Source organism: Culex pipiens, chromosome 3 (genome assembly GCF_016801865.2).
Source record: "Culex pipiens pallens isolate TS chromosome 3, TS_CPP_V2, whole genome shotgun sequence".
In the NCBI taxonomy this organism is placed as follows: Eukaryota; Metazoa; Arthropoda; class Insecta; order Diptera; family Culicidae; genus Culex; species Culex pipiens.
In genome coordinates, this window is record NC_068939.1 from 57,270,058 (window position 1) to 57,296,009 (window position 25,952).

At 35.9% G+C, this 25,952-nt stretch overlaps 1 protein-coding gene across 5 annotated transcripts in view; it reads left to right on the forward strand.

Moving 5' to 3' along the window:
- LOC120416047 (cuticlin-4) overlaps window positions 1–25,952 on the forward strand; it is a 119,323-nt gene that overhangs the window by 68,314 nt on the left and 25,057 nt on the right. For all 5 annotated transcript variants that reach the window (XM_039577705.2, XM_039577708.2, XM_039577706.2 and 2 more), the window contains one exon: window positions 4,755–4,987. In XM_039577705.2, coding sequence (XP_039433639.1) covers window positions 4,755–4,987 — 233 coding nt within the window. The remainder of the gene's footprint in view (window positions 1–4,754; window positions 4,988–25,952) is intronic.

A 25,952-nucleotide genomic window follows, 5' to 3' on the forward strand; every position in this document is an offset into this window, starting at 1 on the left:
GTTAAGTTTAATGAAACGCCATCATTAACTCATTTTCGACCAAAATGGCGTTTGTCACAAGATAGCACAGAAGCGACGATTTGCTCTCTTCGGTAAATTGTTCTCCAGACCATTCCCCATAGACCTGACCATACCAGAAGTTGGCGCGTGATTTTCTCAGACCTGTAGGAGCAATTGAATAAAAAGTTCCAATTTCCCATAGTAATTCCCATGTAAACTTTAACCCTGATGCGCGCAGCCAGTTTACAACCAAATGAGCTGATATTTGGCATGAAAGTCCCTATGGGCATGCCATACTAAAACTTGATCCGAGAACATTTTGAAAAACGTACCCACCCTAATATATATACTACTACTTAGAGGGTGACGATTCTCGAGATTTTCAATTTCCCGGGAATCGAGAGTTGAATTTAACCATTTCCCGGGAATTCCCGGGACCCGGGAATTTTTTTTTCTATGGCAATAGTGGCAATAATTCAAAAGGAATTGTAATTATATTGTTTTTTTAATCAATTAAGTTACATTCAATTCATACTTATTCTATAAAACTTCAGTATCCTCTTTATCTGAGGAACTATATCTACCTTTTGATTTTTTTCTGAATCTGCAAATATAAGATCGATTCTTCCGCTTTTTAGGACTCAAAATTGTAGTTTAAAATGTTAACGAATCTTTATTCGCACTGAGTGATTTTTCAAAAGTTTCACAAGCTTGTTGCATGAACTTCTTATTAGATGTTTGTGAAGTAAAACAATAGCTAATATATAATTTCCCAGTATCGGGATATTTGCAATATGATAAACAACGACCAAAAACAACAATGTGAACTTTTTTTTTTCTTTTTATGGTCAACTGTAAATATTCATTGAAGAAATATTTACAGTTATCAGAAAAATCCGAATGTTCACAATTGGTGGACCTTAACTTTACAAAGATTGACAGAGTGTTTTTATCCAAAATATAATTGAATATTAAAGTTGACGTGAATCACAAAACAACTTATCGGCATCAAAAAAGAATTAACCTTGGTACAGCAAATTCAACTTAGGTTCTTCGAATTAAAAAAAATATATGGGGATTGCAAGATAGGATATCAAAATTGAACTTATTTTGAAAAAGCTTTTCCCTCTTAGAAACAATAAATAAAAACAATTTAAAACAACTTTTGATTTCATTTCTGGGAGTAACTGCTAAGTATGCTTCAAGAAAAATGTTGGGGTCTAATTTTTTTGGCTTCTCTCAATTATAGTTATTGAAATTTTTGATAGGTTAAATTTTAAACATTCTGAATAAAAAGATCAGAGAAGCAATGGTTTATTCAAACCTTGTACATCGAACATTGAATTTCCAATGTTCTAAGCAATTTAGAATTTTTCAAATAATTTTCTGATTAGTTTATATAATTTTGCTTGAATATTTATAAGTATAAAATTTCCCGGGAGTCTCGACCGAATTTCCCGGGAATCGAGAGGTCCAAAAATGGTCGATTTCCCGGGAAATTTTTCCCGGGAATTCCCGCTCGTCACCCTCTACTACTACTACATAAAAATAACATTCCAATTACCATTTTTTTTTTTGACTTTTTTTGTAAAAATTTAGATTTTTCAGAAAAAAAAATTCAAAAAACATGAAAAAAATTAATTGGTCAGTATAGAGATCTCCACGGTTTCTCTCACGCACACCATCAGTCTGTGTTAGTATTTGTATTTGAAGTATTGTTTTGGTTTTGAACGATTGTGATTGGCTGAATTCCAAGCAGCTGATTTTGTTTACACTTTTTTTACGCAGACATAGGCAAATCGAGTAGATCAATCGTCTGTAAAAACCAGCTGTTTACCACGTGCTCGTGGTATAACAAAGGACACAGCTGATTTTGGCAGACGAATCATTCTACTCGATTTGCCTTTGTCTGCGTGTAAATTTTGTTACAAACTAACACACTCTCGCGCGTGGATATCTCTATTCATTGGCAGTGTGGCCAATGTTTCGGAAAAATACATTATTATTAAAGACGTGGAAAATAGTCGAATAATTATTTTGGCATTATTTATGCATTTGAAAAAATCATAAACCGAACAAAACGTTCGGGCTCAAAATTTTTCTGGGGTTTTGGGTTTATTTTTTCTTAATAGGCAAACTAAAAACTTTTCATTTGCGTTCAAGACAACTAAAATCGGTTGAAATGATGCGGAGTTATGAATTTAAAAAAAATGTTTTTTTTTGGCAAAAATTGATGTAAATGGCCGATTTTTGGACCACTCTAGCACGGTGTAGGTCACCCTAACTGCCAAACAAAAAAAATATGGGTCTAATTATTTCGACTAAGGAACACCCAGAAAAAATTTGAGCCCGATCGGAGAACTTTTTTTTCGCTTTAGGCTGTTTTCAAATGGAATTTCTGTATAAACAAAGCAAGCATAATTATTCGACTTTTTTCCACGACTTATGTGTTTTCCGAAAAATTTGCAATACTGCCAATGAATATTGTCAAACTTGCTGTAGAGGTCATAAAGCTTGACCCCATCCGACAATTCTTTTTTTTTTTTTTTTGAAAATATTCCAAAATTATTATAAATTTGCTTGAGATATGCAGATTATTGGACCAATGAATGTTATCCACGTTTTTCAAAAATCAAGACCCTTTCCAAAAAATAACAAACCTGCAAAATGAATTCAGACAAACTTTCCAGAGAAAAAGTGTCAAACTCGAGCCAAATCAACTTTAGGCTTGAGCCAAAATTCTCTCTTGGTTGTGCTGTAGCTCAAACGATGGGTTTTTTTGTCATCTAAAACATATTAAAAGTAAGATTAAAAAGTAAGATGTGTTAAATGTCGAACTAAGTAAAATTGTAATTATATTTTGAATTATTATTTTTTCTAAAATTCTAAACGAAAATCCGTTCTCAAAACACAGATTTTTCAATATTAATAGCCAGTTGCCAAAAATGTAAATAAACACTTCTATGAACAAACTAACTCTGAACAATGATTTGTTTAGTCATAGAAACAGTACACACAAAGTTTCATCCAATTAAACAGTACACAGTACACACAAAGTTTCATCCAATTAAAAAATACAAAAAAAAACGTTTTTCGAAGTTCTTAGAGAATTGCTAAAAAAAAATGTACCAGAAACCGGGAGTCATTAACAGGATTTCAACTTATTTTTCACATGTTATTCGAACGGTAAGACTTGCCTCAAGATTTATAGTTTTAAAACATGTACTGGGGTTGGCCACACAATGTTCAAGTTATTTTAAATAACAGGGTGACTTTGATAGTCACCGTGTTTCATTTCTTTAAATTTCATATATTCAATTCATTACATCAATTTATCCATTGGAAACGTTTAAAGTGAATTTTGTAAAACTGTTGACTCTTTCTAAAAAAATGGATTAGTTATTGAACTTAGTTAAAAAAACAATAGAATTTTTCAAATCAAATTTGATTTGAAAAATTCTAATGTTTTTTTTAACTTAGTTCAAAAACTAATCCAATTTTTTAGAAAGAGTCGACAGTTTTACAAAATTCACTTTAAATCTTGTTCTAACGAAAATAACCCTAATTGTGAAGATGTTATTGAATTCTGTTTTGAATAACATTTAAAACTTGTAACTCAAAGACTACTTTTAACTGTGTCTAGGGTAAAATTGTACAAAGGATGCGATGATTCATTCCGTTTTCCGATTCGAACTCAATTTTATTAAGTAAATAAACATCGAGAGTTTTTAAATGGTGATATTTATCAATAGTTTCCTAATTGTAGTTAACTAACTTTCAATACAAAAACTAACTAACTTTCAAATGCAAAAAGAAAAATCTTTATCTTTTCAAAGTTTTCATGGTATTTTTGTAATTTGACCTTTTGAGAATTATTTGTAATTTGATGAAAATAATGATCGCTATTTAAAAAAATCCTTCCAAACGAGGTTAAAATTGCATTCGATCAGTAAATTTGGAAGGCATCCAAATTACAAACTCTCTTAAAGAAAGCAAATCAATTATGTGAATTTTCAATGAATTACTCCGTTAAAATTGAAGAAATAAAAATCAACGACAATGTAGCAAATTTCTCATTGGAAAAAGTCATTATACCTCCCCGTCTAAAGTGAACTTCATTTCCTACAGGAGAAAGAAATGCCTTTATGCCATACGAGCCGCCGCCAACATGGAGAAAGACCCCTAACCGGAATAACCAAAGTCCAAGTTCTAATAAGTAACGGCTACACGACTCGGAGAAATGCCGCACCGCCGACATTCTTCCTTGCAGCCGCCGGAACGTGCATGATGATGCTCGCTGGAAGTGGGGTAGAACCCACGTGCGGAGAGAAAGATTTATACGATCACGAGCTGTAGCGGACTTCGAGCACATGATGGGTAGCATAGACAAACGGATGGGAAACTTAACAACTTGCAGAACTACGGACTTTAGATTAAAAATATAGTGAGACTCAAGTCAACTTGTCTATGACCGTCCCGTCAAAGTGGCCGCCAACCTAGCAAACGATGTTGTGGGCGCTGCAAGAACTGAAGCAATTTTCAACAAAGTTCTTGCGCGACTCGTCGTCGTTTACTCCACCTTCGTTGGTTAGTTGGACGTCTCGGGATCGCATGTATGAAGCCCTCCTATAGGTTCATCGTCCCGAGCGCGGCAAGATCTGAGCCCCCGTCTAATCTGCCGGCAAAACGAAAAAGGCGTAACCGAACCTCTGATATATGTGTCTTTCTTCTCGTTTCCACCTTCCTCCCCACAGGATCTGCCACGATATTCACCAAAGAACCGACCGTGCGGATACAATGTCTGTCCGGGTCGATGCTGGTCACGATCAAGGATGCACCCGCTAACCTGAACGGCCAGTTCAGCGGGATGGTGTACCCGAAGGGTCTGGCCAAGAACTCGACCTGCCTCACCGAGTACCGGGACCAGGAGGGCCCACTGCGGTACAAGCTGCCCCTCAAGAGCTGCAACACGATGCCCATCGAGACGGTAAGTTCCGCGGCCATATGGCCAAGAAGATCCCAATGACCCTGGCCCTCAACGAAGTAACGTTGCGCAATTCCAAGCGAACCAAGAGAACAAAGTTATTTAGCACTTTTGCACGGTCCTCAACGGCGAAACCGGTTCCACCTATCGAGAGGGGGGTTCTCCATATTTTGAATGTCATAGCCGCAATGGCCAACACTTCCTTTTTCGTGCGATCTTAGTGGGTGCTCGACGAGGCAAAAACCAGAACCCGGAGATCAGAACACAACTGGTTGTACGAAACTCCGTGGGTTTTGGAACAATGTGGCTCTCGTTAATACGTCGACAATGTGCTCTCTTGACGCGTTTGTCATGTTTGTGATGCGTTTCAGGAGCTTTTTGTATGACGTGTTGCAATATTGAACGATTTTTTTCAGTTTTGGCTCAATATTTTCGAATTAACTAAACTCAAAAGTAATTTAAATTTCAGTCAAGATAGCACGATGCCAACGCGTTGCAAAGGTTGTGCGGATTTGAAGAAGTATCCGCGTATCGTTTCAAGTCCGGGGAAACCGGTTTTGACGCGTCTGCTAATCAACATTGAAAATGCCCACACACGACAAAGGGGAGGCCCTTTTTGGAGGTCAAATGGAAGGCGGCGTTGTTTACACGATGTTTCGGTCATCCATCGGTGAGTTTTATCACCTTGTTCAACGACCAGATATTGAACAAACGAGACGTTGTCATCGTCGGGGAGACCGGTATGCAAATGAAACAGATGCATCGCGTCAAGGTCGTTGCGTTGACCAATTTTATGGAAGTTTTTTTCTGATGGCCTTGAAGAACTCGAAATAATCTCTGTGATAAAAAAAAATTTGAAACAATTTAAAATTCTTGAACTTTTTATTCTTTTATTTAATGTTTTTTTTTCCTCAACTGTTTTCTTACACTACTTTCTCTTTCATTATTAATAATAATAAAGTGTGACCACTCAGATCCCATTTTCGAATTCCAGACTTTTCCAGAACCTCAATTAAACATCTCGGGTTAGTTTTCAAGAGGTTCTAAGTGCCTTTGTAAACTTAGCAACTTTTTGATTGATTCTCATTCAATTTACGAATCATCAACTTCAAAAAGGCTCCATCTGCATTTCCTGCTCTTTCCATGCTGTTTACTGAAAACCTATAAAACATTTTTTTTTTTGAGAAAAATCATAACAAAAACTAAATTTCAAAAGTTTAAGCTCAACCTTTAAAACATCGAAGCAAAAGTATCACAAAATGTTACAGTTACGCTACTATCAAAAATTTAAAAAATATCAATGAATTTAAAAAAAAATGTCTAAAGTCATTGAAAACAGTTAAAAATTGATTGTAAACTATTTAAAATACAATACTTTTTTTGCTTTTTTAATCAAATACGGCACAAACAGACATTTTTCAAAAATTAAAAATAGTTTACAATCAATTTTTTTAACTGTTCTCAATGTTGTTTTCAAAATTTTGATTTTCAGCAATATTTTTTAAGCTTTCTTATTTATTAGAGCATTATCAACGGAAGAAAATAATTTTAGAAATATAATTCAAACATGGTGAACGTTTTTTTTTTTTTCAAAAGTTTCAAAAGTTTCTTTTTGAATTTTCTGTTTTTTTTTTGTTTAGTTAGATAAATCAATGAACCACATAATAGAGTTCAGTATTTTTATGTTTTCAATGCAATCACAATGAAAAATTCAGTTTAATAAGAATTTATGCTGTAACCCTCATTCTACTCAATATTTTTAAAAAGATAAATTCTTTAAAAATAGTTATAAGGGCCTCAATATTTAGAAGCTGTTTTGCTAGCTACATTTTTTTCAAAAATTGAAAATGTTTTCTAATGTTTCTCATTCACAAACAAAAACGATTTAATTTCATTAGATCTATTTTTTTCTGTTTTCTAATTTTTAACCCATACTCACTTGTTAAAAAAAATTGAAAATCATAAATTTCAAAAATAATATTTGTAATAACTTAATGAATTAACCTTTACTTTTTAGAATATTAACTACAAAAATAACTACCGTAAAACGGGGTGACTTTGATAGGTTTTTTTTATTTTTTTTCCGCAAGAAGAGTACAATTAAAATACGTAAGGAATGGTTTAGAAACATACTGACCGTGGTAGAGAAGTGTTCTAAGTATCTCAAGAAGAACTTTTCATAAAATTTTAACAAGTTTAAATAGTTAGTTAACTATAGATGTTGATGTTGATGAAAGTCATTATTTTAAACTTCTCTAAGTGTCATGATTTTCTCAATAAACATGATTTTTAATTGGAAAACGGAATGCATTTTCGGATTCTTTGGACAATTTTCCACTAGGAGAAGGTTTAATAAATTTGTAAATAATATATAATATGTGTTTTTGAAACACCATTTTAAAAAAATCTCCAAAATTATAAGCAATTTCAGTTAAATAAATTTCATCTAAAATGTGAAAACTTGTGATTCGTGCTTCAAAGTTTGTAAAAAATGCAAAATAAATCGATAATTTTATAAACAAAACCAGTTTTAACAAATTTTAGGCGAAATTTCGACTTTTTAACAATTTTACCTTAAATTTATATGTATTTTGCTCAAAAGCTTATACACTTAGTTACCTAATATTGTTTTTTTTTTTTTTCTTAAAAACTATATCATTTACTTTAGTGATGGTACATTTAGGGTACAAATAAAGTTTGAACATCTTAAATATGATTTTAGCAAGAAAAATTATGACTATCAAAGTCACCCCGGAATTAAAATTAAGAATTTTTAACGTAACTATTTTTTTAAACATTATTGAAAAAACTTTTATTCCGAAATAGTGCATGGACTTTGTGTAGTCTACCCCAGTACATGTTTTAAAAATAACAATCTTGAGAAAAACCTTACCTGTTGCAAAATATGCTAAAAACAAATTGAAATCCTATCAAAGTCACCCCGGTTCACGGTACTTCCAAACTCAAATTGGAAAATTCTAAATATTTAAGTAATATTACAAAATGGAACAGAATAATAACTTTAAGCAAATACAAATACAAAATAATTTTAAAAATGGATGAAAATGAAAATTAGAAGCCAAGGTTTCAACGTTTCAAGTTGTTTATATTGACATTTTTTGCGAATAAAAATAAAAATACATTTAAGATTGTTTTCAGTTGATTTGACTTCTGTTTTCATTAAAATTTTGTAATTTCCTTAAAAAAATCTTTGCCCCCTGATTATTCGAACCAATTTTGAAGGGACAAAAACTATTTACATCGGCCTAATTTTGAGTAATTTAGTTCAACAACTTGCTTTATTGCTTAATAAAGGGCATAAACGCAGCCAAAGATGGCAAAAAGTGCATTATTTAAAACATTGGCCAAGTCATCTTAAACAAGACAAAAATCCATGAAAACCAAAATTATGCCAATGTTTGTCAAATAAGTATTTTCATGAGAAAGCTGCACTTCTATTATGTTTTTCAAGGATTTTAATATTTAAATAAATTTTTAACCAGTATTTATTTTGTGGCTCATAATTCAATAATTGTATTGGTCTTTTTTGATTTGCTAAAGTTTAAAGTTTTCAACCGTTTTTAAGTATTTTTAAACAAAAAATATAACATGAATATTATGATTAAGGGCTTGACGGAAGGAATTAGGTACACGGAAAAATTGACATTTTTTAAATTAGCCATTCATCACAAAAAAACTATTTTAACAAACTTTACCCACCTCGATTTATTTTTTATATGTTTAAGTGGACCAAAAAAGGCAACTTTCGAGCTGTAAAATATGATGGACATTTTGTTTTTTACCAAATTATGTTTTTTTTAATCGTGATTTTTGGAAAGCATCGAAAATTTCTCGGAAAAAAATACACAAATCATTTTTGGATGTTGAATTGAATTTGAATCAAAAAGTACTTTTAAGATTTTTTCATGAAATGCAACATTATCGAGTTAAAGCTTATTGTGAAAAATAGGTAAATACATTTTTTCTGTTCTTTTTCACGAAATTCTAGAGAACTGCTCATTACTAGTTCATAATTCACAGTTCATGTTAGGATGATCTTAAATTTAAAGCGGGTCACTAAACATAGTTTACAGAAGGCTAAGATGACACAAAACATAAACTTTTTCAAAATGTTCACAGCTAACGATCGCATTTTTCTTCACACGGGGAAATAAAATACCCATTCTAATATCTACCAATATGTCACCAAATAACACTGAAAGCATTCGGCCCTGATATTTCACCGGATGATCGTCGCCAAAGCCCCGGTACACCTCGTATCTGCGTTCCCACATAATTCCCTCTGATAGCCCCTGTATCGCTCACACATTCACTCCAAACCAGCCATCGAACTTGCCTAATCGTAAAAACGCTTAATTTATGCATAATCTGACATTTTTGGCTACCACTTTGGTGACCAAAAGCTCGCACCAACGGGATCTTTTGTGCGACTCCCATAAATGTCACTAAATGTCAGTCTATTTTGAAACCAACCTTCAATTCAAGCTGACTCTTAAAAAGGGGGGATCGTCACTTGACGTCAAAGTTCAATGTACGCAGCGCGCTGCAGTGCGCCGCTACAACATGGTTAATTTAATTGGAATAATTTGCTTCGAATTTTACTACCCACTTGTAGGAAGCCACTCCGACGACGACGGTACACAAGAAAACGCTGTCTAATGGATTTCCTGTCCGCGTCGATGGTCGCGACCTTAATGGCTTCCCTATCTCGGCGCATGTTCCATCTGGGAGCAGAAACGCAAAAAACCCATTAGTCATCTGCGGAGTACCCGCCGCGGTGGTCCCAAGAAGATTTCAATGCGTGAAGGCACGAACTCTCGTTGTCACGGTTGTCCAGGCCGGCCTCGAAAAATGTCAATAACTCCCTCCCTCGTGAATCGCTGCACGGAGGAAGTCTGCGCGCGACCTTCTGGTGCTCTCTTCAAAAGGGTTCTCTGGAAACGCTTCGCGGTGCATGACTTGCTCATTGTGCGAGACTCGACGGAAGTTGTGGACGGTTTCAAGATCGTGGTTCATAGAACCTCGGCTCCCATTGTCCATTGAGGAATTCAAACGGCTCGAAGGCACACACAAATTCTTGCGAAGGCTTCTGGCGTGAATCAGCCACGCCAAAACGGGTTGATCATCGCGCGTCAACTCGACAAAACTAGCTAAGGTGTCTTGACTGCGCGCGTGTGTAGGTTTGCAGAGGATGTGGTGATTCAACTGGTAATTTTACACATCTTTTGATGACTTCCAGCTTTTGTACGCCAGCAGCGGCCATGGTTATTAATTCTGGGCGCGTTCGATGAGGTAGTAGTTCTGCGAGAGAGAGGCCGCTAATTAATTCTGAATGAAAAAAGCCACTTTACCCTACACCATTAAACTAAAAGTTGGAATTCAACTCCATCAACCAAACCTGCTAATGGTACAAGTTCAATCGACAGAAATAGAAACGCTATGCTATGACGCTCAAGTCCCACACAGTGAACTGCTGTTACGCAAAAGACCTTGCCAGTCGTCCAGCTGCAGTATCGTAAATAAACAACCTTCATGATGATTGCGGTGCAGGGTAAAGCCGACCTGCAGCCAACCAACGCAATGACAGGTTTTGTTCCTGGTGTACGCTCGATCTAACCGCAAACAAAAACATCTGAAAACATCAGATGTGGAATGTTTGTGAGGGAGACACTACGAAAAATCATTGTCAATTTCAATTAAATTGTGTTAAAATTTCCCAGCGAAAATTTCAAAAAATTCTGGTTTTAACTACAAAGCAAAATGGCCGATGGTAAAATCACATGTAATAACATGCGCATCACCTTTGTGAAATTATACACTTAATATTACACACTGTATGTACAATTTTTGTAAACCCTTAGCCCGCTTAGACCGATCAAGAATGGCAAGGATAAACGCATATATGAGCTGGACATTTCCGCCATATAGGTTTCCGATACTGATTGGCTACATACAGTATGTAAAAAAAGTATTTACACCCCTTGGGCACTATGCACATTTTGTGATGAAACATGTAAACAATTTAATGTTGACATAAACCTAGTACTACGTTTTGTTCAGAAACTCATGCCGAAAATTTTGCTGCAAAAAGCTCATGAAAATATGTTTTCTATAAAAAGTTATATAACAAATACTATTACAAAAATAAAAAAGGTGCAAAAAAAGTTTGTACACCTTTCGAAAAATTAACATAAATAAAGTTATTTGTTGACAAATCACCATAAATCCAGTCTCCCAACTCCAAATAGGCATCCTTGACTGATTAAAAATATAATTTGGATTGAATATAAAGTTTACTAATTACTTAGTATAAAAGTTTATATAACTCTGGAAATTCTAAATAAAACTTATCTAAACTTAATTTTGCAAACTTTCAATTTAACTAAATGTCAATATATTACCATAGAATTGCTAAATAAACATTCTGGAGTGGGTATAACACCGTTTTGGGGGTCTTTGTATCGATTGAATAGATTTTTCGTTGGAATTTCGTACCAACCCGGAATTACGTCGTCGGAAAATCCGCCGGCATTCGAACCGGTCCACAATTAACAAGTCAACCTATGTGGCATCGGAAAGGGCATAAAATTTCCGATCTTTTGATACCCAGACATCTAGGTTTTCTATAAAACCCACGTTTTTAAATACCTAGGCAAAAACGTTGTTATGGTTTCGTTTGAGCAATCTGCCAAAAATGTATGGAATTTCGTAATTTTTGTTCTCGTGGATCAAACTTACTTTTTGCCCAGGTATTTAAAAACGTGGGTTTTATAGAAAACCTAGATGTATGGGTATCAAAAGATCGGAAATTTTATGCCCTTTCCGATGCCTTATAGGTTAACTTGTGAATTGTGGACCGGTTCGGATGCCGGCGGATTTTTCGACGACGTAATTCCGGGTTGGTACGAAATTCCAACGAAAAATCTATTCTAGCGATACAAAGACTCCCAAAACGGTGTTATACCCACTCCAAAATGTTTATTTAGCAATTCTATGGTAATATATTGACATTTAGTTAAATTGAAAGTTTGCAAAATAAAGTTTAGATAAGTTTTATATAGAATTTCCAGAGTTATATAAACTTTTATACTAAGTAATTAGTAAACTTTATATTCAATCCAAATTATTTTTTTAATCAGTCAAGGATGCCTATTTGGAGTTGGGAGACAGGATTTATGGTGATTTGTCAACAAATAACTTTATTTATGTTAATTTTCGAAAGGTGTACAAACTTTTTTTGCACCATTTTTATTTTCGTAATAGTATTTGTTATATAACTTTTTATAGAAAACATCTTTTCATGAGCTTTTTGCAGCAAAATTTTCGGCATGAGTTTCTGAACAAAACGTAGTACTAGGTTTATGTCAACATTAAATTTTTTACATGTTTCATCACAAAATGTGCATAGTGCCCAAGGGGTGTAAATACTTTTTTTACATACTGTATATCAGGGTGTAATAGTATATAAAATTTAATAAAATAATGTTAAATTTATTTTACACCCAGGCCCTTCCAACTTACTACTTTTTTTTTGCTGTGTAACATTATATTGAAAATATTTAATTTTCAAGATTATTGCATAAAACTGAAAACTTGAACTTTTTAAATTTTTGAGAGGTGGAAAAGTATGAAAAATGATGTTTGATACGTATTGAAAATGTACTTGAAAGTCAAATTAAATTTTAATTTGCTATCGAAAATATAAACATTTTTCCAATTCCAGTTCCAGATAAAAGTCCTGGGTGCGATGTAACATCTGCATTTTTTTTTATGAATTTTAATGTAATATTACATGCAGAAATATGTAGACTATTAAAATGGGAAATCTATTAACAGGAACAACTATGAAAATAGTAGTTTATGCAACAAGTTGCAAAAAGAGGATTTTTTCAGCACGAGTCGTACATTTATCCAACGAGGTTCACCGAGTTGGATAAATACGAAGAGTGCTGAAAAAATCAAGTTTTGCAACGAGTTCCATACAACATTTTTTGCAATTCCAAAAAACACACACTGAGTGAAATTTTATGTCAAATTTACATTTTTTTGTCAATAAATCGTTTAAATAAAAAAAATGTTGAAAAGTGTTACTTTTCGAAACAAGTGCTGAAAAGTTCAATTTTTCAGCACCCATTTGAGTGCTGAAAAGTAGAACTTTTCAGCATTTATTTTGAAAAGTGTTGATATTCGATTCTGTTATTTTTGGTACAGAAAAGTAGGCTATTTCGTCGTTCAAGAATGACAGGAAAAGTAAGTAGTTTCACGACGGAATTGCAAAAAACATGTTTGAATTCCTTAGATTTCTATTTTGCCAGATTATTGCTAAAATATAAAAAAAGCAATAAAACAACTTTTTAAAACCAATCGTGTGGAAATATTTGGGTCATTCCTTGTCAACTGAGTACACTTTTGGACTCGACCTTCACCGATTTGGACCAAACTTGGAGGGAACGTTTATCTGTCAATATGTTTTTTTTTTGTTAACACAGAAATCCCAAGTTTGGTGCTGATTGGACCATCCCTTTATTTTTGGCACCGTCCTCTTTTTTGACGATTTTCTAAAAAAACTATTTTTTCTTTTAATCACAAGTTTGCTACAACTTAAGCAATAGACTCTCTATAGGTTGCATTTTATAGAGAATTGTCCTAGGAATTCGATAAAAATAAAATTTTAACCCACTAATATTACATTTTAACGCTTTAAGCATTAAAAATCAGATTTAAACAATTCCTTATATTTTAATTTGTTTTATTTTATCACCATCGTGTTCCCTGGACAATTTCACATAATAATAATTGTAGACCTCAAACTAAAATGAACTATTGGCGAGATACAGCGATTTTACTGGAAAAAAGTATGATTTTGCGCTGCACTCTGTCCTATGAATTCAAATCCGAAATAAGTTTCTCACATATAAAAACCGAACTATGCGGGATTCATCCTTTTTTTTAAAGTACACCATGTACTTCCGAGTGCTGCACAAAACCAAACTTTTTTTCAGTAAAAGCGCTGTATCTCGCCAATAGTTCATTTTAGTTTAAGGTCTACATTAATTATTATGTAAAATTGTCCGGGGAACACGATGGTGATAAAATAAAACAAATTTAAATATAAGGAATTGACCAAAACTGAATTTTAATACTTAAAACGATAAAATAAACGTGAACGTTAAAATAATGCGAATTTGAAGGTTCAGCACCATAACTTGGGATTTCTGTTAACTATCGATAGATGAACGTTCCCTCCAAGTTTGGTCCAAATCGGGGAAGGTCGAGGTCAAAAGTGTACTCAGTTGGAATGACTCATTTAAAAAAACGAATTTTTCACACTGCGTACACAAAAATAGAGGAGGCTGTATCTCAACAACCAGCAGGCCGACTAAAACTTTCAAAAAATAAAACTGTGGAAATTTTTGTCAGCATTTTACAAAATAAAATGTGCAGTTATGTAAAAAAAGTTTTTTTTCTACGAAAAATTATTCATAAAAATGCCTGTAACCTTAAAAACATTTAATTTTAGAAAAAAAAAATCAGTTTTTATTTCAGAATAGGTTTGCGTTATTTTTTATTTGGTGGACAATATTTTCCATTTTCCAGGCCTGCCCAACGTGAAGCCATTTCATCCGGCCCGCGACGGCTTTCTAAAATATTTCTATGACCGGCCCTTTAGGCTGTTCATGAAGTATAAAATAAATTAAATTATTGTCTGAATTAAAAAAATAAGCTTGCAGAGCTAATGAGATCAAATTTTAACATATTGCAAGAACATTCTTCATGTTTGAATTTAATTCTTATAATTTTTATATTGATATTATTAAACTGAAAAAATTGTGCATGAAAACAAAAATATCCATTTCGTAAAATTGTTAAATTTATGAAAAAACTTCGATTGTTATCTTAAAATTTACAAAAAAAGACTAAATGTTATTTCTTTCAGTTTTGACTGTTTTTACTTCAATTTGAAGTTTTTTTTTATTTTCTTTTTTTTTAAATAAATAAGTAAGCAAAACTAATGTATTTTTCCAGAACAACTTTTTAGTGATAAAGTTTTTTTTTTAAAAAAAGCTTAAAAATCAAATTATTCATACTGAAAATAGATCGCTGGAAATATTTTTAAAATATTCAAAAATGTATCAAAAACTTGCAACGATTATTGAAATTTGAATGTTTTTGCCTTCCTCACGTTACTGAGGAAAGGCTATAAAATCACTCGAAAACTGAACGTCTCAATAAGACCTCCAAGACCCACCTTCATGTATACCTATCGACTCAGAATCAAATTCTGAGCAAATGTCTGTGTGTGTGGTGGGATGTTGATCACAAAATTGTCACTCGATTATCTCGACATTGGCTGAACTGATTTTGTCCGTTTTGGCGTCATTCGATCCGTCTTGGGGTCCCATAAGTCGCTATTAAAAATTATGTAGTTTAGTTAAGTACTTCAAAAGTTATGCTAAAAAACGATTTTAACAAAAGTCCGGAAGATTGTAAAAAGGGTGGTTTTGTAAGAAACCCCGTCATGCTATACATTTTCAGAAAGGTATTTAAAAGACCGTTCCAACGCGTCTAAGACATTGAAGATCTGACAAATCTATCAAAAGTTATAAGCACTTAAGTGTTATTTATACGCTTTTTGGAGGCCGGATCTCAGATATGTTGATGAAAACGTTGTCCGGATCTCTCATGCGACCTATCGTAGGATGGGTATTCAAAAGAGCTTTCCAACGCGTCCAAAAAATTGAAGATCTGACAACCCTATCAAAAGTTATAAGCACTTTAATGTTATTTACGCACTTTTTGCATTTTGGATAGCACCCTTTATATGTGAGGAAGGCGCCAACCACCTAAGGGTGGATTAAGTATCGTTTTTTTTATAAAAAAATATATCAAGGTATTTAATTGCAATCGTCAAAAACAATATCTATACAATTCTAAACAAGCAAAAATTAAAATAAGTCAAATTAACATTTTTTTTAAAAAAAGCTGAAAAATTAAATTATTCATACTGAAAACAGATCGCTGGAAATATTTTTAAAACATTGAAAAATGCATCAAAAACTCAATTTTAATGTTTTTTTTTTATATATAAAAATAAAAGGTATTTAATTGCAATCGTCAAAAACAATATTTTTACAATTTTAAACAAGCAAAAATTTAAATAAGTCAAATAAACAAATTTTTGAATGTTTTTTGTTTTTCATTTTCAAAATCAAGATATATGAATCATATTTGCAAACACTAGTTCTTTTATGTATTTGCTGTAAAAAAACTCAATCATAAGAAAATTGAAAAAAATGTGTTTACTGTTTCAACTTTTATCAAATATTAATTCCGGCCCGCCACTGCTTCAGAAAAATCAGATCCGGCCCGCAGGGCCAAAAGGTTGGGCACCCCTGTCATAGGAGATCAAAGGAGAGAAAATATTAAGCTAAGTTTAAACAATGTTTTACTGTGTTGTTCAAAATTAGCCGACTCCGTCTCTGAATCTAACTTTTGAAGAATTACACGAATGGCAATCCTGTAAGCATATCCAGTAGCTCTATTTTGTTTAGAGCGTCCAATTTCCCGTCCCGGGAAAAAAATTCCCGGGATTTCCCGAAAAAATATATTTTCCGTTTCCCGGGAAATTTGTAAATTTCCCGGGAATTCCCGAAATTTAAGCAAAAGTACACATTTTCTATACTTTTTGGAACCGTTTTTTTAGATGCTCAGAGAAAAATAAATGAAGATGATTTTGTTCAATTAAATTTATTTTATAGCTCATATACAATTATTCAGATCATCAGATACTTTGATATCTTTGATCTATCTTAAAATTTTTAAAATAGTTTTGTGCAAGAAGAATTATTTCAATTCGTTAAATACCTGGTATACAAGAAATTACAATATGTAGCAAAAGAAAAATGGAGCACTGGTGTAACAATCGGTGTTAGAAGGTTAAATATCAAAACATGTAAGACTGACTGTGGCATGATGTTAATTCCAAATATTTGAATACATTGAGTTGTTTGAAGTAAACAAACAAGAAAAGTGTGATTTTTGCTTTGCCATTTTGTCCAAGAACTGAAACCACTAATTTCTGCATGTTTTTTTTTTCAAACTTTTTGTATCAAACCACGTTCTCTTTTACTGGTCACAGAGGCAAGAAAATTATTTGAATGATTGTGGAGTATGGATTCATTTTAGGGGAAATTCTCGTAGGTTTCGCAAGTTAAACACTCGGTCCTAACTCCATCCAATTTGCTTTTTTTTTCTATTTAGACAACTAATTTTGCAAAAACTTGCTTGCTCACTTCTTATTGAGCTATTTATCACTCTATTTCAGTTGAAATCGCCTTCAATGAGTTGTAATTGAACGGCCCGAACCGAAAATAAGTTTTTCTGCAAATTCAACTGTAAATAATAAAATTTCAAATAAAAAATCAGGATATTTTTTCCTAGTCCCTTTTTTTCCTGAAAAGTCTTTATCATAACTTACAACTTAACCAAAGACAACAAATCTATCAGAAAATCTCATCTCAAGATACAAATTTTATAATATTCATGTATCCATTTTGGAAAAAAAAAATAATGATGCAAATGTCTTCTAATGCATAGACAAAGTTTAATTCAAATAAAAAAATACAAAAACATCTAGAGTTAATTGCTACAAAACAATACCGTTGGAAAAACGCAACAATGCATTATTTTTTTCACTTCCAAACAAAAAATATCATCCAATTTTCCACCGTGCCTTTGATCGCAGAGGTTCGTCGCTCGCTCCGTGATAACTTGTTTTCCTCAGTGCGATTGAATTTCTGCAATGCGGTTGATACTCGTCAATTAACGGAGAGGCCTTTGCGCTACCTTCTATCATCTCCGATGGCGTACTTCCAACGCACCACAATTTCTATGAACTCCTTCACCTTTCCATCGTGTACCAGTTTGTTGTGGGCAGATGCTCAAATTGCAATTGATACTGGATTGGACTTTTATTTATCTCGTTGAACAGGTTTGATAACTTTTGACGTGATCATTTTTTGGAAAAAATGTAACTGTTTTGTAAGAAAAAGAAATTTTATTATATGGCTTCAAAATACGACACATTACACTGCTAAAGTTGTCGACGATGACTTCACAGGTCAGCTGACCATCGCAGGTGAACGTAAACCGCTTATACTGTGCTACTCGGGGATGGCAAACGTTTTCGCGCGAGGGAAAATTTATTCAAATCACCAATTGTGTGGCGTGTGTGTGTGTGTGGTTACGAAATCGTTTCTGCGAAATCGGATGAAAATGAGGGAGCTATTTATGAAATCATTCCTTGTCGAATAAGGAAGCTGGTCAGACAGGTTTTGTTTTGTTCAAACCAATTTATCACGCAAACTACACGAAATAATTACGAGTCGGTTCGATTGACTGGCTTTTATAATTTTCTCACCCTAAATTGTGTGCCGAAAAACAATTTGAAGCCTTCAGCAAGAATCTTAAAGAGAATTAAATTGAGCATTTCGCGTGGCATCTGAGCGAGCGAATTCTGCCAATTCCGGTCATAAATAAGCTGCGTTCTGCTTGACGAGCAGCCCCAAAAACAAATCGTATCGACTTGGTTGCAATAAAAAAAGAACGACTAAGCCCGTGTCCAAACCTGTGAAGGTCAACCAAATCCACCCGAAACAAAAAGCTGGCATTTGAACAATAAAATGTTAATCAAATTCACCAACCTTGACCACCACCAGCACGCTTGGGCTTTGCCCGCGTAAGTCTTCAAAACCGGACCAACTAGCCTGAAGTCTTAGCGCTTTAAATGTCGCAGAGGCGGGTTTTTCTACTGTCTGGATCCAGCTGATTAAATTGTACTGAAATGATCGTCAGGCCAACCCACGACTCCGCAAGCGGTTCATTATCATACACAGGGTCTTCGCAGGGAAGGTCGTGGAGATGTTCCCACTCGCGCACCGCCCAGATAAACATATCAGCATCGGCGTTTTACTCAAACCGGCTGGGCAGCAGCAATGCACAAGGCTGGTCAAGGGTGATAATCAGCAATCATCACGAGTTTGTTTCGCGAAGAACTTTATGCTAAAAGCGATGTGAGTGTGCTCGCTCGGAGTACTTGTGTGCCTACCTCGTACGAATGTGGAATGTGGATGTGTTTATGAAGATGCTAATGATCGTCACGAGGTGGCGTGAATTTGCATATTTTTCCCCTTTTTATCTCTACAACAGATATTCAATAAACGTACTTCATAGGAGTATATAAAAGTACAGCTATTTACGAGCTGCAGCTGTTGGGCATCTTTGCTGACTCGTTTATATATAAGGAAGTCTTAAATTCAAATTCTAAAAAGTTTAACGCTTTATGTTTCCTCATGAAAAGTTACTGTTTGTGAACAACGTTCATGAGTTTGAGAACAAAACATCAAATCTATAAACTTTAAAGTACATTTTCATATTTTTGCCCCTGGGTGATGAATAGAGAGGATGCGATGCAAAGATATTGCCATGCAAAGGTTTAAAACCAGAAAAATTTATGTTTTCTAAGTCTCACCCAAACAACCCACCATTTTTTATTTCGAAATCTCAGCAACTAATGATCCTTTTTTCAATGTTTAAATATAAAACATTCGTAAAATTTTCCTATCTTTTCGAAAAAAAAATATTTTCAAAATTTTTAAACCAAGACTGAAATTTTAAAAGGGCGTAATATTGAGTGTTTGGCCCTTTTAAAATGTTAGTCTAATTATTTTGGCCAAGGAACCCCTAGAAAAATGTTTATCCCAATCGGTGAACTTTTTTTCGGTTTGGGATTTTTTTCAAATGAATTTGCTGTATAAATTTTTGGTTTCGAAGCATAAATCAAAAGTTTTAACATTTTATATAACATTTGTTCGAACTGTGTTTCAAAATCTCAAAAAAAAAAAACATTATTCACAAACTAATATTATCTTCTTCTAGTGGAAAATTGTTCAAATATTCCGAAAATATATTTGGTTTTCCGATTCAATCTCATTTTTATTGAGAACGTCATGACACTCAAAGAAAAAATAATGCTATTCTTCATCATTTTCTTTATCAAAGATAACTAACTTTTTAAACTTACCAAAATCATATGAAAACTTCTTCTTGAAATACTTTGAATACATCTCTACAATGGTTAGTATGATTCCATTCCATTCCGTGGGTATTGAATTTGTACTCTTCATTTTATGGAAAATTCTCAAATCCATCAAAGTCATACCGGTTTACGGTACCCGAAAACCTTCTTTTATATTTATAGATTTTTGACCAGGAAATCTGAAATTATTTTTCTAGGTCAGCAAAGGCACGTTTTGACACGTTCCTTAAATTTGTTTCTTTTTTCGCTTTATTGCTAAATTAACCTATCGTCTCATCTTCATCTTCCCTATTTTCCAAACACATTATCGCTGATTACTTCAAACAAACAATTTCCTAAAGTTATGCTAAACGTCTCTCGATAGCCCTCACTCGCCTATCCAAACATCGCCATTATCTAGCAAAACACTTCCTTCAACGCAGACCCCACACATGGGTGTCCATTACTGATTAGCGCCATCACCATTTCTCCCAACCGACCAACCAACCAAACGGCCGGCGGTGGTGGCGCTTAGCCGAAGAAGATGTTGCTTATTTTGCAAATTGCCGCAAAACATCGCGCAATCGCCGGCTCCAGGCCCGCTAACACACTTCTGGCTCAATTTTGCTGCCAATTGTAGATTTTGTTTTGTTCCAGCCATTTACTCCAATTTTCGCTTCGCTTCACTGCCTCAAATCTGCGTTCATGACATAATCGAAGTTTGCTGGAGGCTCGTCGAAGCTTCCGAAACGTATCAATCAATTAGATTCGGCTCGTGTAACCACTTATCAACTCTTGTGCAAAGGGGGGAAGGTTGTTACTTAACCTCTCTGCCTCTCTCGCTTGTGGAGCACGTATATTTTATAAGTATTTTGGGGGCTGCATAGCCCATAAACCTGCCGACGCCACGCCGGTGGAGGTTCAGCCACAGGTAGTGGTCATAAAAGCAAAATAACTGCTTCGTTGCCAGTAAGCTTCTTCAACGGTCTATAAACACCATCCCAGCGCGAGAGGTGGGGTAGGGTCCGTCGTCGATGTAAGCGAATCTTTAAATCGGCGTGGACACACCTGAGGGATTATGCAAAAAAACTGGGCCTATTCGACTAGCTGGCATTATTTATTTGTTTTATAAAAAGAGTGTAACAAAACTGACTTTCTGGCAGGCATTCAGGGGCTGGTTCCGGTGGGCGTACTGATCCCAAATCCCAAATATGAGCTTGATAGAACGTAACAGAAGCTGGTGCTCTGCCCTTCAATTTTAAATGAAATTTAACCCGTAAAAAAAGTTTTTTTTTTTTCAAAAATGTCAATTTTTGAGGCGCAATATGCGTCGCACCTCGCGACGCCCGAGACGCCATTTGATTTTGCTGGGGAAATGTCAAACTTTGAAGGCCTGTACTGAGCTCTAGAATGCTAAAAACTTTAATGTTATATATACCAAAGGATGCGCAAGGATCTAGCCTACACGCCAGTGATGATTTGGTGGCCAAAGCGCCTAAAAAATGGTCATCCTTCAAAAAAAAAATTTTTTTGGCGATTAAATCCCATTTGAAATTAAAAGGGCTGAGCGTCAGCTCCTGTTACGTACAATCAAACTCATATTTGGGAGTGAGGCTCAGTACGTCCACCGGAACCAGCCCCTGAATGCCCGCCAAAAAGTCATTTTTGTTACATCCTAATTTATACACACTACTATTTATCAAAAACAACTAATTAAATTGAGACAAACGAAGAAAAAGTTAAAAAAAATATTCTTGAAATTTAAAATATATTTTTTCACATCAACTACATCCTAGATTGCCGCTAAACACTAGGTACTGATCAATATATCGTAAAAATACTGGTTAAAATGGTTGTATGTTTTTCGGGAATTAGACTAACCCTATACAGTGCAAACTCAATTATTCGAAGGACTCGAAAAACTTTCATTTCGGATAATCGAATCTTCAGTTAATTGAATCACAAAAAAACATTTTTGTTTGTTTTTTTTATGGTTTAGCTTAAGTCCGCCCGTGTGGATCAATCGGACCGCGCACTGGACTCACAATCCAGAGGTCGCCGGTTCGAATCCCGCGGCGGGCGCTCTGAAATTCTTTGTGTAAATATGGGTATTCGGCGCCGTCGCTCCGTGCCATACTTTCATACACTTAGAAGCCCAGGGCGGCGAAGTCCTTGTAGATAAAAGGAAGACACTAGTGGTTGGTACTAGCAATGGTGGCCGGCAGCTATAAAGTCAACTTCGTTTTAGCTTAAGTAGTAGTAAGCTTAAGTTTATGGGTCATTAAACTACTCTTAAAATGATTTAGAATCTTTAAATCCATTTCCGCCAAAATGGCGGTAATAACATATCGAAAATAAAATTAAGATGCAACCAAATATCAAAATTTTACTAGAATGAGGTCGCAGAACTCAAAAGATTTTTTGTTTGGTCATGGTTCGATTATCCAAAGTCCCATACAAACCTTCGGATAATCCAACTTCTTATAAGAACATCTTTCTGCCAAAACCGGAAATGGATTTTATTTGTTTTTTTTTTTTTATTTTGCTCAAACTCTGTGGGGTCCTTCCCTTTGACCAAAGAAGCTATTTTGAGTCATTCACCCATACAAGTCTCCATACAATTTTGGGAGCTGTCCATACAAAAATGGTACGTAAATATTCAAACAGCTGTAAATTTTGAGTGAATTTTCTCATTGTTATCCGAGCATTCGTTGGTGAAGGTTGTCTGAATCAACATGACTCGTCGCGTCCCGGCGCAAAACGCCGGCAATATTGCCCTACCTGCGGCTCAAGCAGGCAAAAAAGTGGGAATTTCCAAAAGGAAGGTTGAGGCCTCAACTGATGGCCAAAAACCGGGAATTTCCAAAAGGAAGGTGCTTTTGGAAGTGACATCGAACAGCAAAAAGACGAAAAAGAGCGACGGTACTGTACCGATGGATGAGGAGGAGGAGAACTCTTCATCGCACGAGGAGCAGCTTTTGAAGAACAACAAGTTCGCTGGACTGCCTGACGAGGACCAGGTAGCGGAAGCAAAGGAGAATGAAGTGAAACAGCGAAAGGAGAAACTGCCTCCTTTTTATGTGAGGCAATCAGCAGCAACGATCGACTTTCGTGCGGGGCTTGTTGAACTCATCAAGTCTGGGAAAGTCCAAGGCAACATTCGTCTGTGTCAGGACGGATTTAAGGTGCTGGTGCAATCCAGGCAGCACTATCAACTGGTCAAGGATTACTTGACCGAAAACGAGGCGGAGTACTTTACCCATGATGTCGTCATGGATAAGCCGTACAAAATCGTCGTCAGAGGTCTGTACGACATGCCAGTGGAGGAATTAGCTGCCGAGCTAAAAGTTTTGAAACTGGATGTGTTGGCCGTGCACAAAATGAGCCGACGCAACAAAGACATCAAGTACCGTGACCAGCTCTACCTGCTGCATTTGGCTAAGGGATCGACGACGCTTCCTGAGCTGAAGGCAATCCGAGCGGTTTTCAACATTATCGTGTCGTGGGAGCGATACCGACCAGTGCATCGTGACGTCACACAATGCTTCAACTGCCTGGGCTTCGGGCACGGAGGTAAGAACTGCCACCTGAAGCGTCGTTGCGCCAAATGTGGTACTGATGCGCACATCACGTCCCAGTGCATCCAAGATTCGCTGGTGAAGTGCCTCAACTGCAACGGTGAGCATTCGTCAACCGACCGAAAGTGCCCCAAGAGAGCTGAGTTCGTGAAAATTCGGCAGCAAGCATCGACGAAGAATCAGCCTCAGCGTCGTAGAACTCCTCCAGCCCTGGTGGAGCAAAATTTTCCACCTCTTCAACCGAGACGCCAGGTCCCGAACTTGGCACCGTTACCGTTGGATCCCAGGAAGAGAGCTGAGATGAATCATCCACGGCCGGGTTCCAGCCAGGAGCCGAGACCGCCACCACCGGGCTTCAGCCAGGAGCCAAGACCAACCCAAGAACCAGCAGTTGAGGAAAATGGTAATGATCTTTACACCTCAACCGAACTCCTCAATATTTTCAAACAGATGTCCGCTGCACTGCGTGGATGCAAAACCAAGACCCAGCAGATTGAAGTGCTGACCTCGTTCGTCATCCAGTATGGATCGTAGGTCCCTCAAGCTGCTGAATTGGAACGCTTGCTCCATTAGGAGGAAGAACTTAGAGCTGGTGGATTTTCTTCGCGAGAAGGAGATCGACGTAGCTGCCATCACGGAAACTCATCTGAAGCCCGGTGAAAAAGTTTATCTGCAAAACTACAAGATCGCGACGCAGCTCGATAGGACCACCTCTGGAGGAGGAGGTGTGCTTGTCGCTGTTCATCGTGATCTCAAGCCACGCCGGCTGCCACACTTCAAGCTGGGCATCATCGAGGCCGTTGGGGTGGAAATTCCCACTTCGGTTGGCCCAGTACTCTTCATTGCTGCATACTGCCCACGTCAGGTGAATTCCAGAGATGGTTCAGCAGCAAAACTGAAGGGCGATATCCAGAAGCTGACACGGCGGAGCGCAAAGTACATCATCGCTGGTGACCTCAACGCGAAGCATGAAGTTTGGGGCAACAGCAGGAGGAATCGGAACGGAGTGATTCTGCACAACGATCTGCAAAACGGATACTACAACGTTGTGAGTCCGGATCGTCCAACGAGGGTGGCTCGGTCTGGGAATCACTCAATCATCGATTTCTTTATTACCAATATGGCTGAGAACGTGGCTCATCCTGAGGTGTTTGAAGAGTTGAGTTCTGATCACTATCCGGTGGTTGTGGAGGTTGGAGCTTCCGTTACTCCGCAGCGGCAACCAACCCGGAAAGATTACCACAACGTTGACTGGCAGCAGTTTCAGCAAGTGGTAGACAGCAACATCGACTATGATCAACACCCGGAAACTTCTGCTGATATTGATCGTTCGCTGGAGGTGATCCAGCAGGCTATCAACCAAGCAGAGGCTGCCAACGTTCGGGAGGTTCCTGTTAATTTTAAGGTAACTGATATTGACGTAGATACTAAACACTTGATTAGACTTAGGAATGTTTATAGGAGACAATATCAACGGACTGGGGACTATGACAAAAAGATTTCAGTTAACAATTTGAACAAAATCATACAAGACCGACTTGACAATATTAGAAATCAAGAATTTTCAAAACATGTAAGCCAGCTTGGGAATTATTCAAAACCATTTTGGAAACTTTCAAAAGTTCTTAAAAACAAACCAAAGCCTATTCCTCCTCTTATTGTTGAGGATTCTCCTTTGATTACATCCGAGGAAAAGGCAAATGCACTTGGGCTTCATTTTGTTAGTTCACATAATCTTGGCGCTTCCATGACCAGCCGTAAAGAAACATCAGTTGCCAATAGTATTTCAACAATCAATGACTCTACCTTTGAATTTCCTGCAGATTCCCATGTTTCTGGTGAGGAAGTCAAAGTTGCAGTTAAACAAATGAAAAATATGAAAGCTCCTGGCTTTGATAACATTTTTAATCTAGTGTTGAAAAAACAGAGTGATCAGTTCTTTCAACATCTAGCCAATATTTTCAATAAATGTTTGCAACTTGCTTACTTCCCCACCAATTGGAAGCTGGGCAAAGTCATACCAATTTTGAAGCCTCAAAAAGATCCAACATCGCCAACAAGTTATCGTCCCATTAGTCTTTTGAGTAGTCTGTCCAAACTCTTTGAGAAGGTCATCTATTCAAGGCTTTTGGATTTTACCAACGATAATAATATAATTTTGAATGAGCAGTTTGGCTTCCGAAAGGGGCATAATACTGCTCATCAGCTTACGAGAGTAACTAAAATCATCAAGCAGAACAAGCTTGAGTCTAAATCAACTGCTATGGCTTTGTTGGATGTTGAGAAGGCTTTT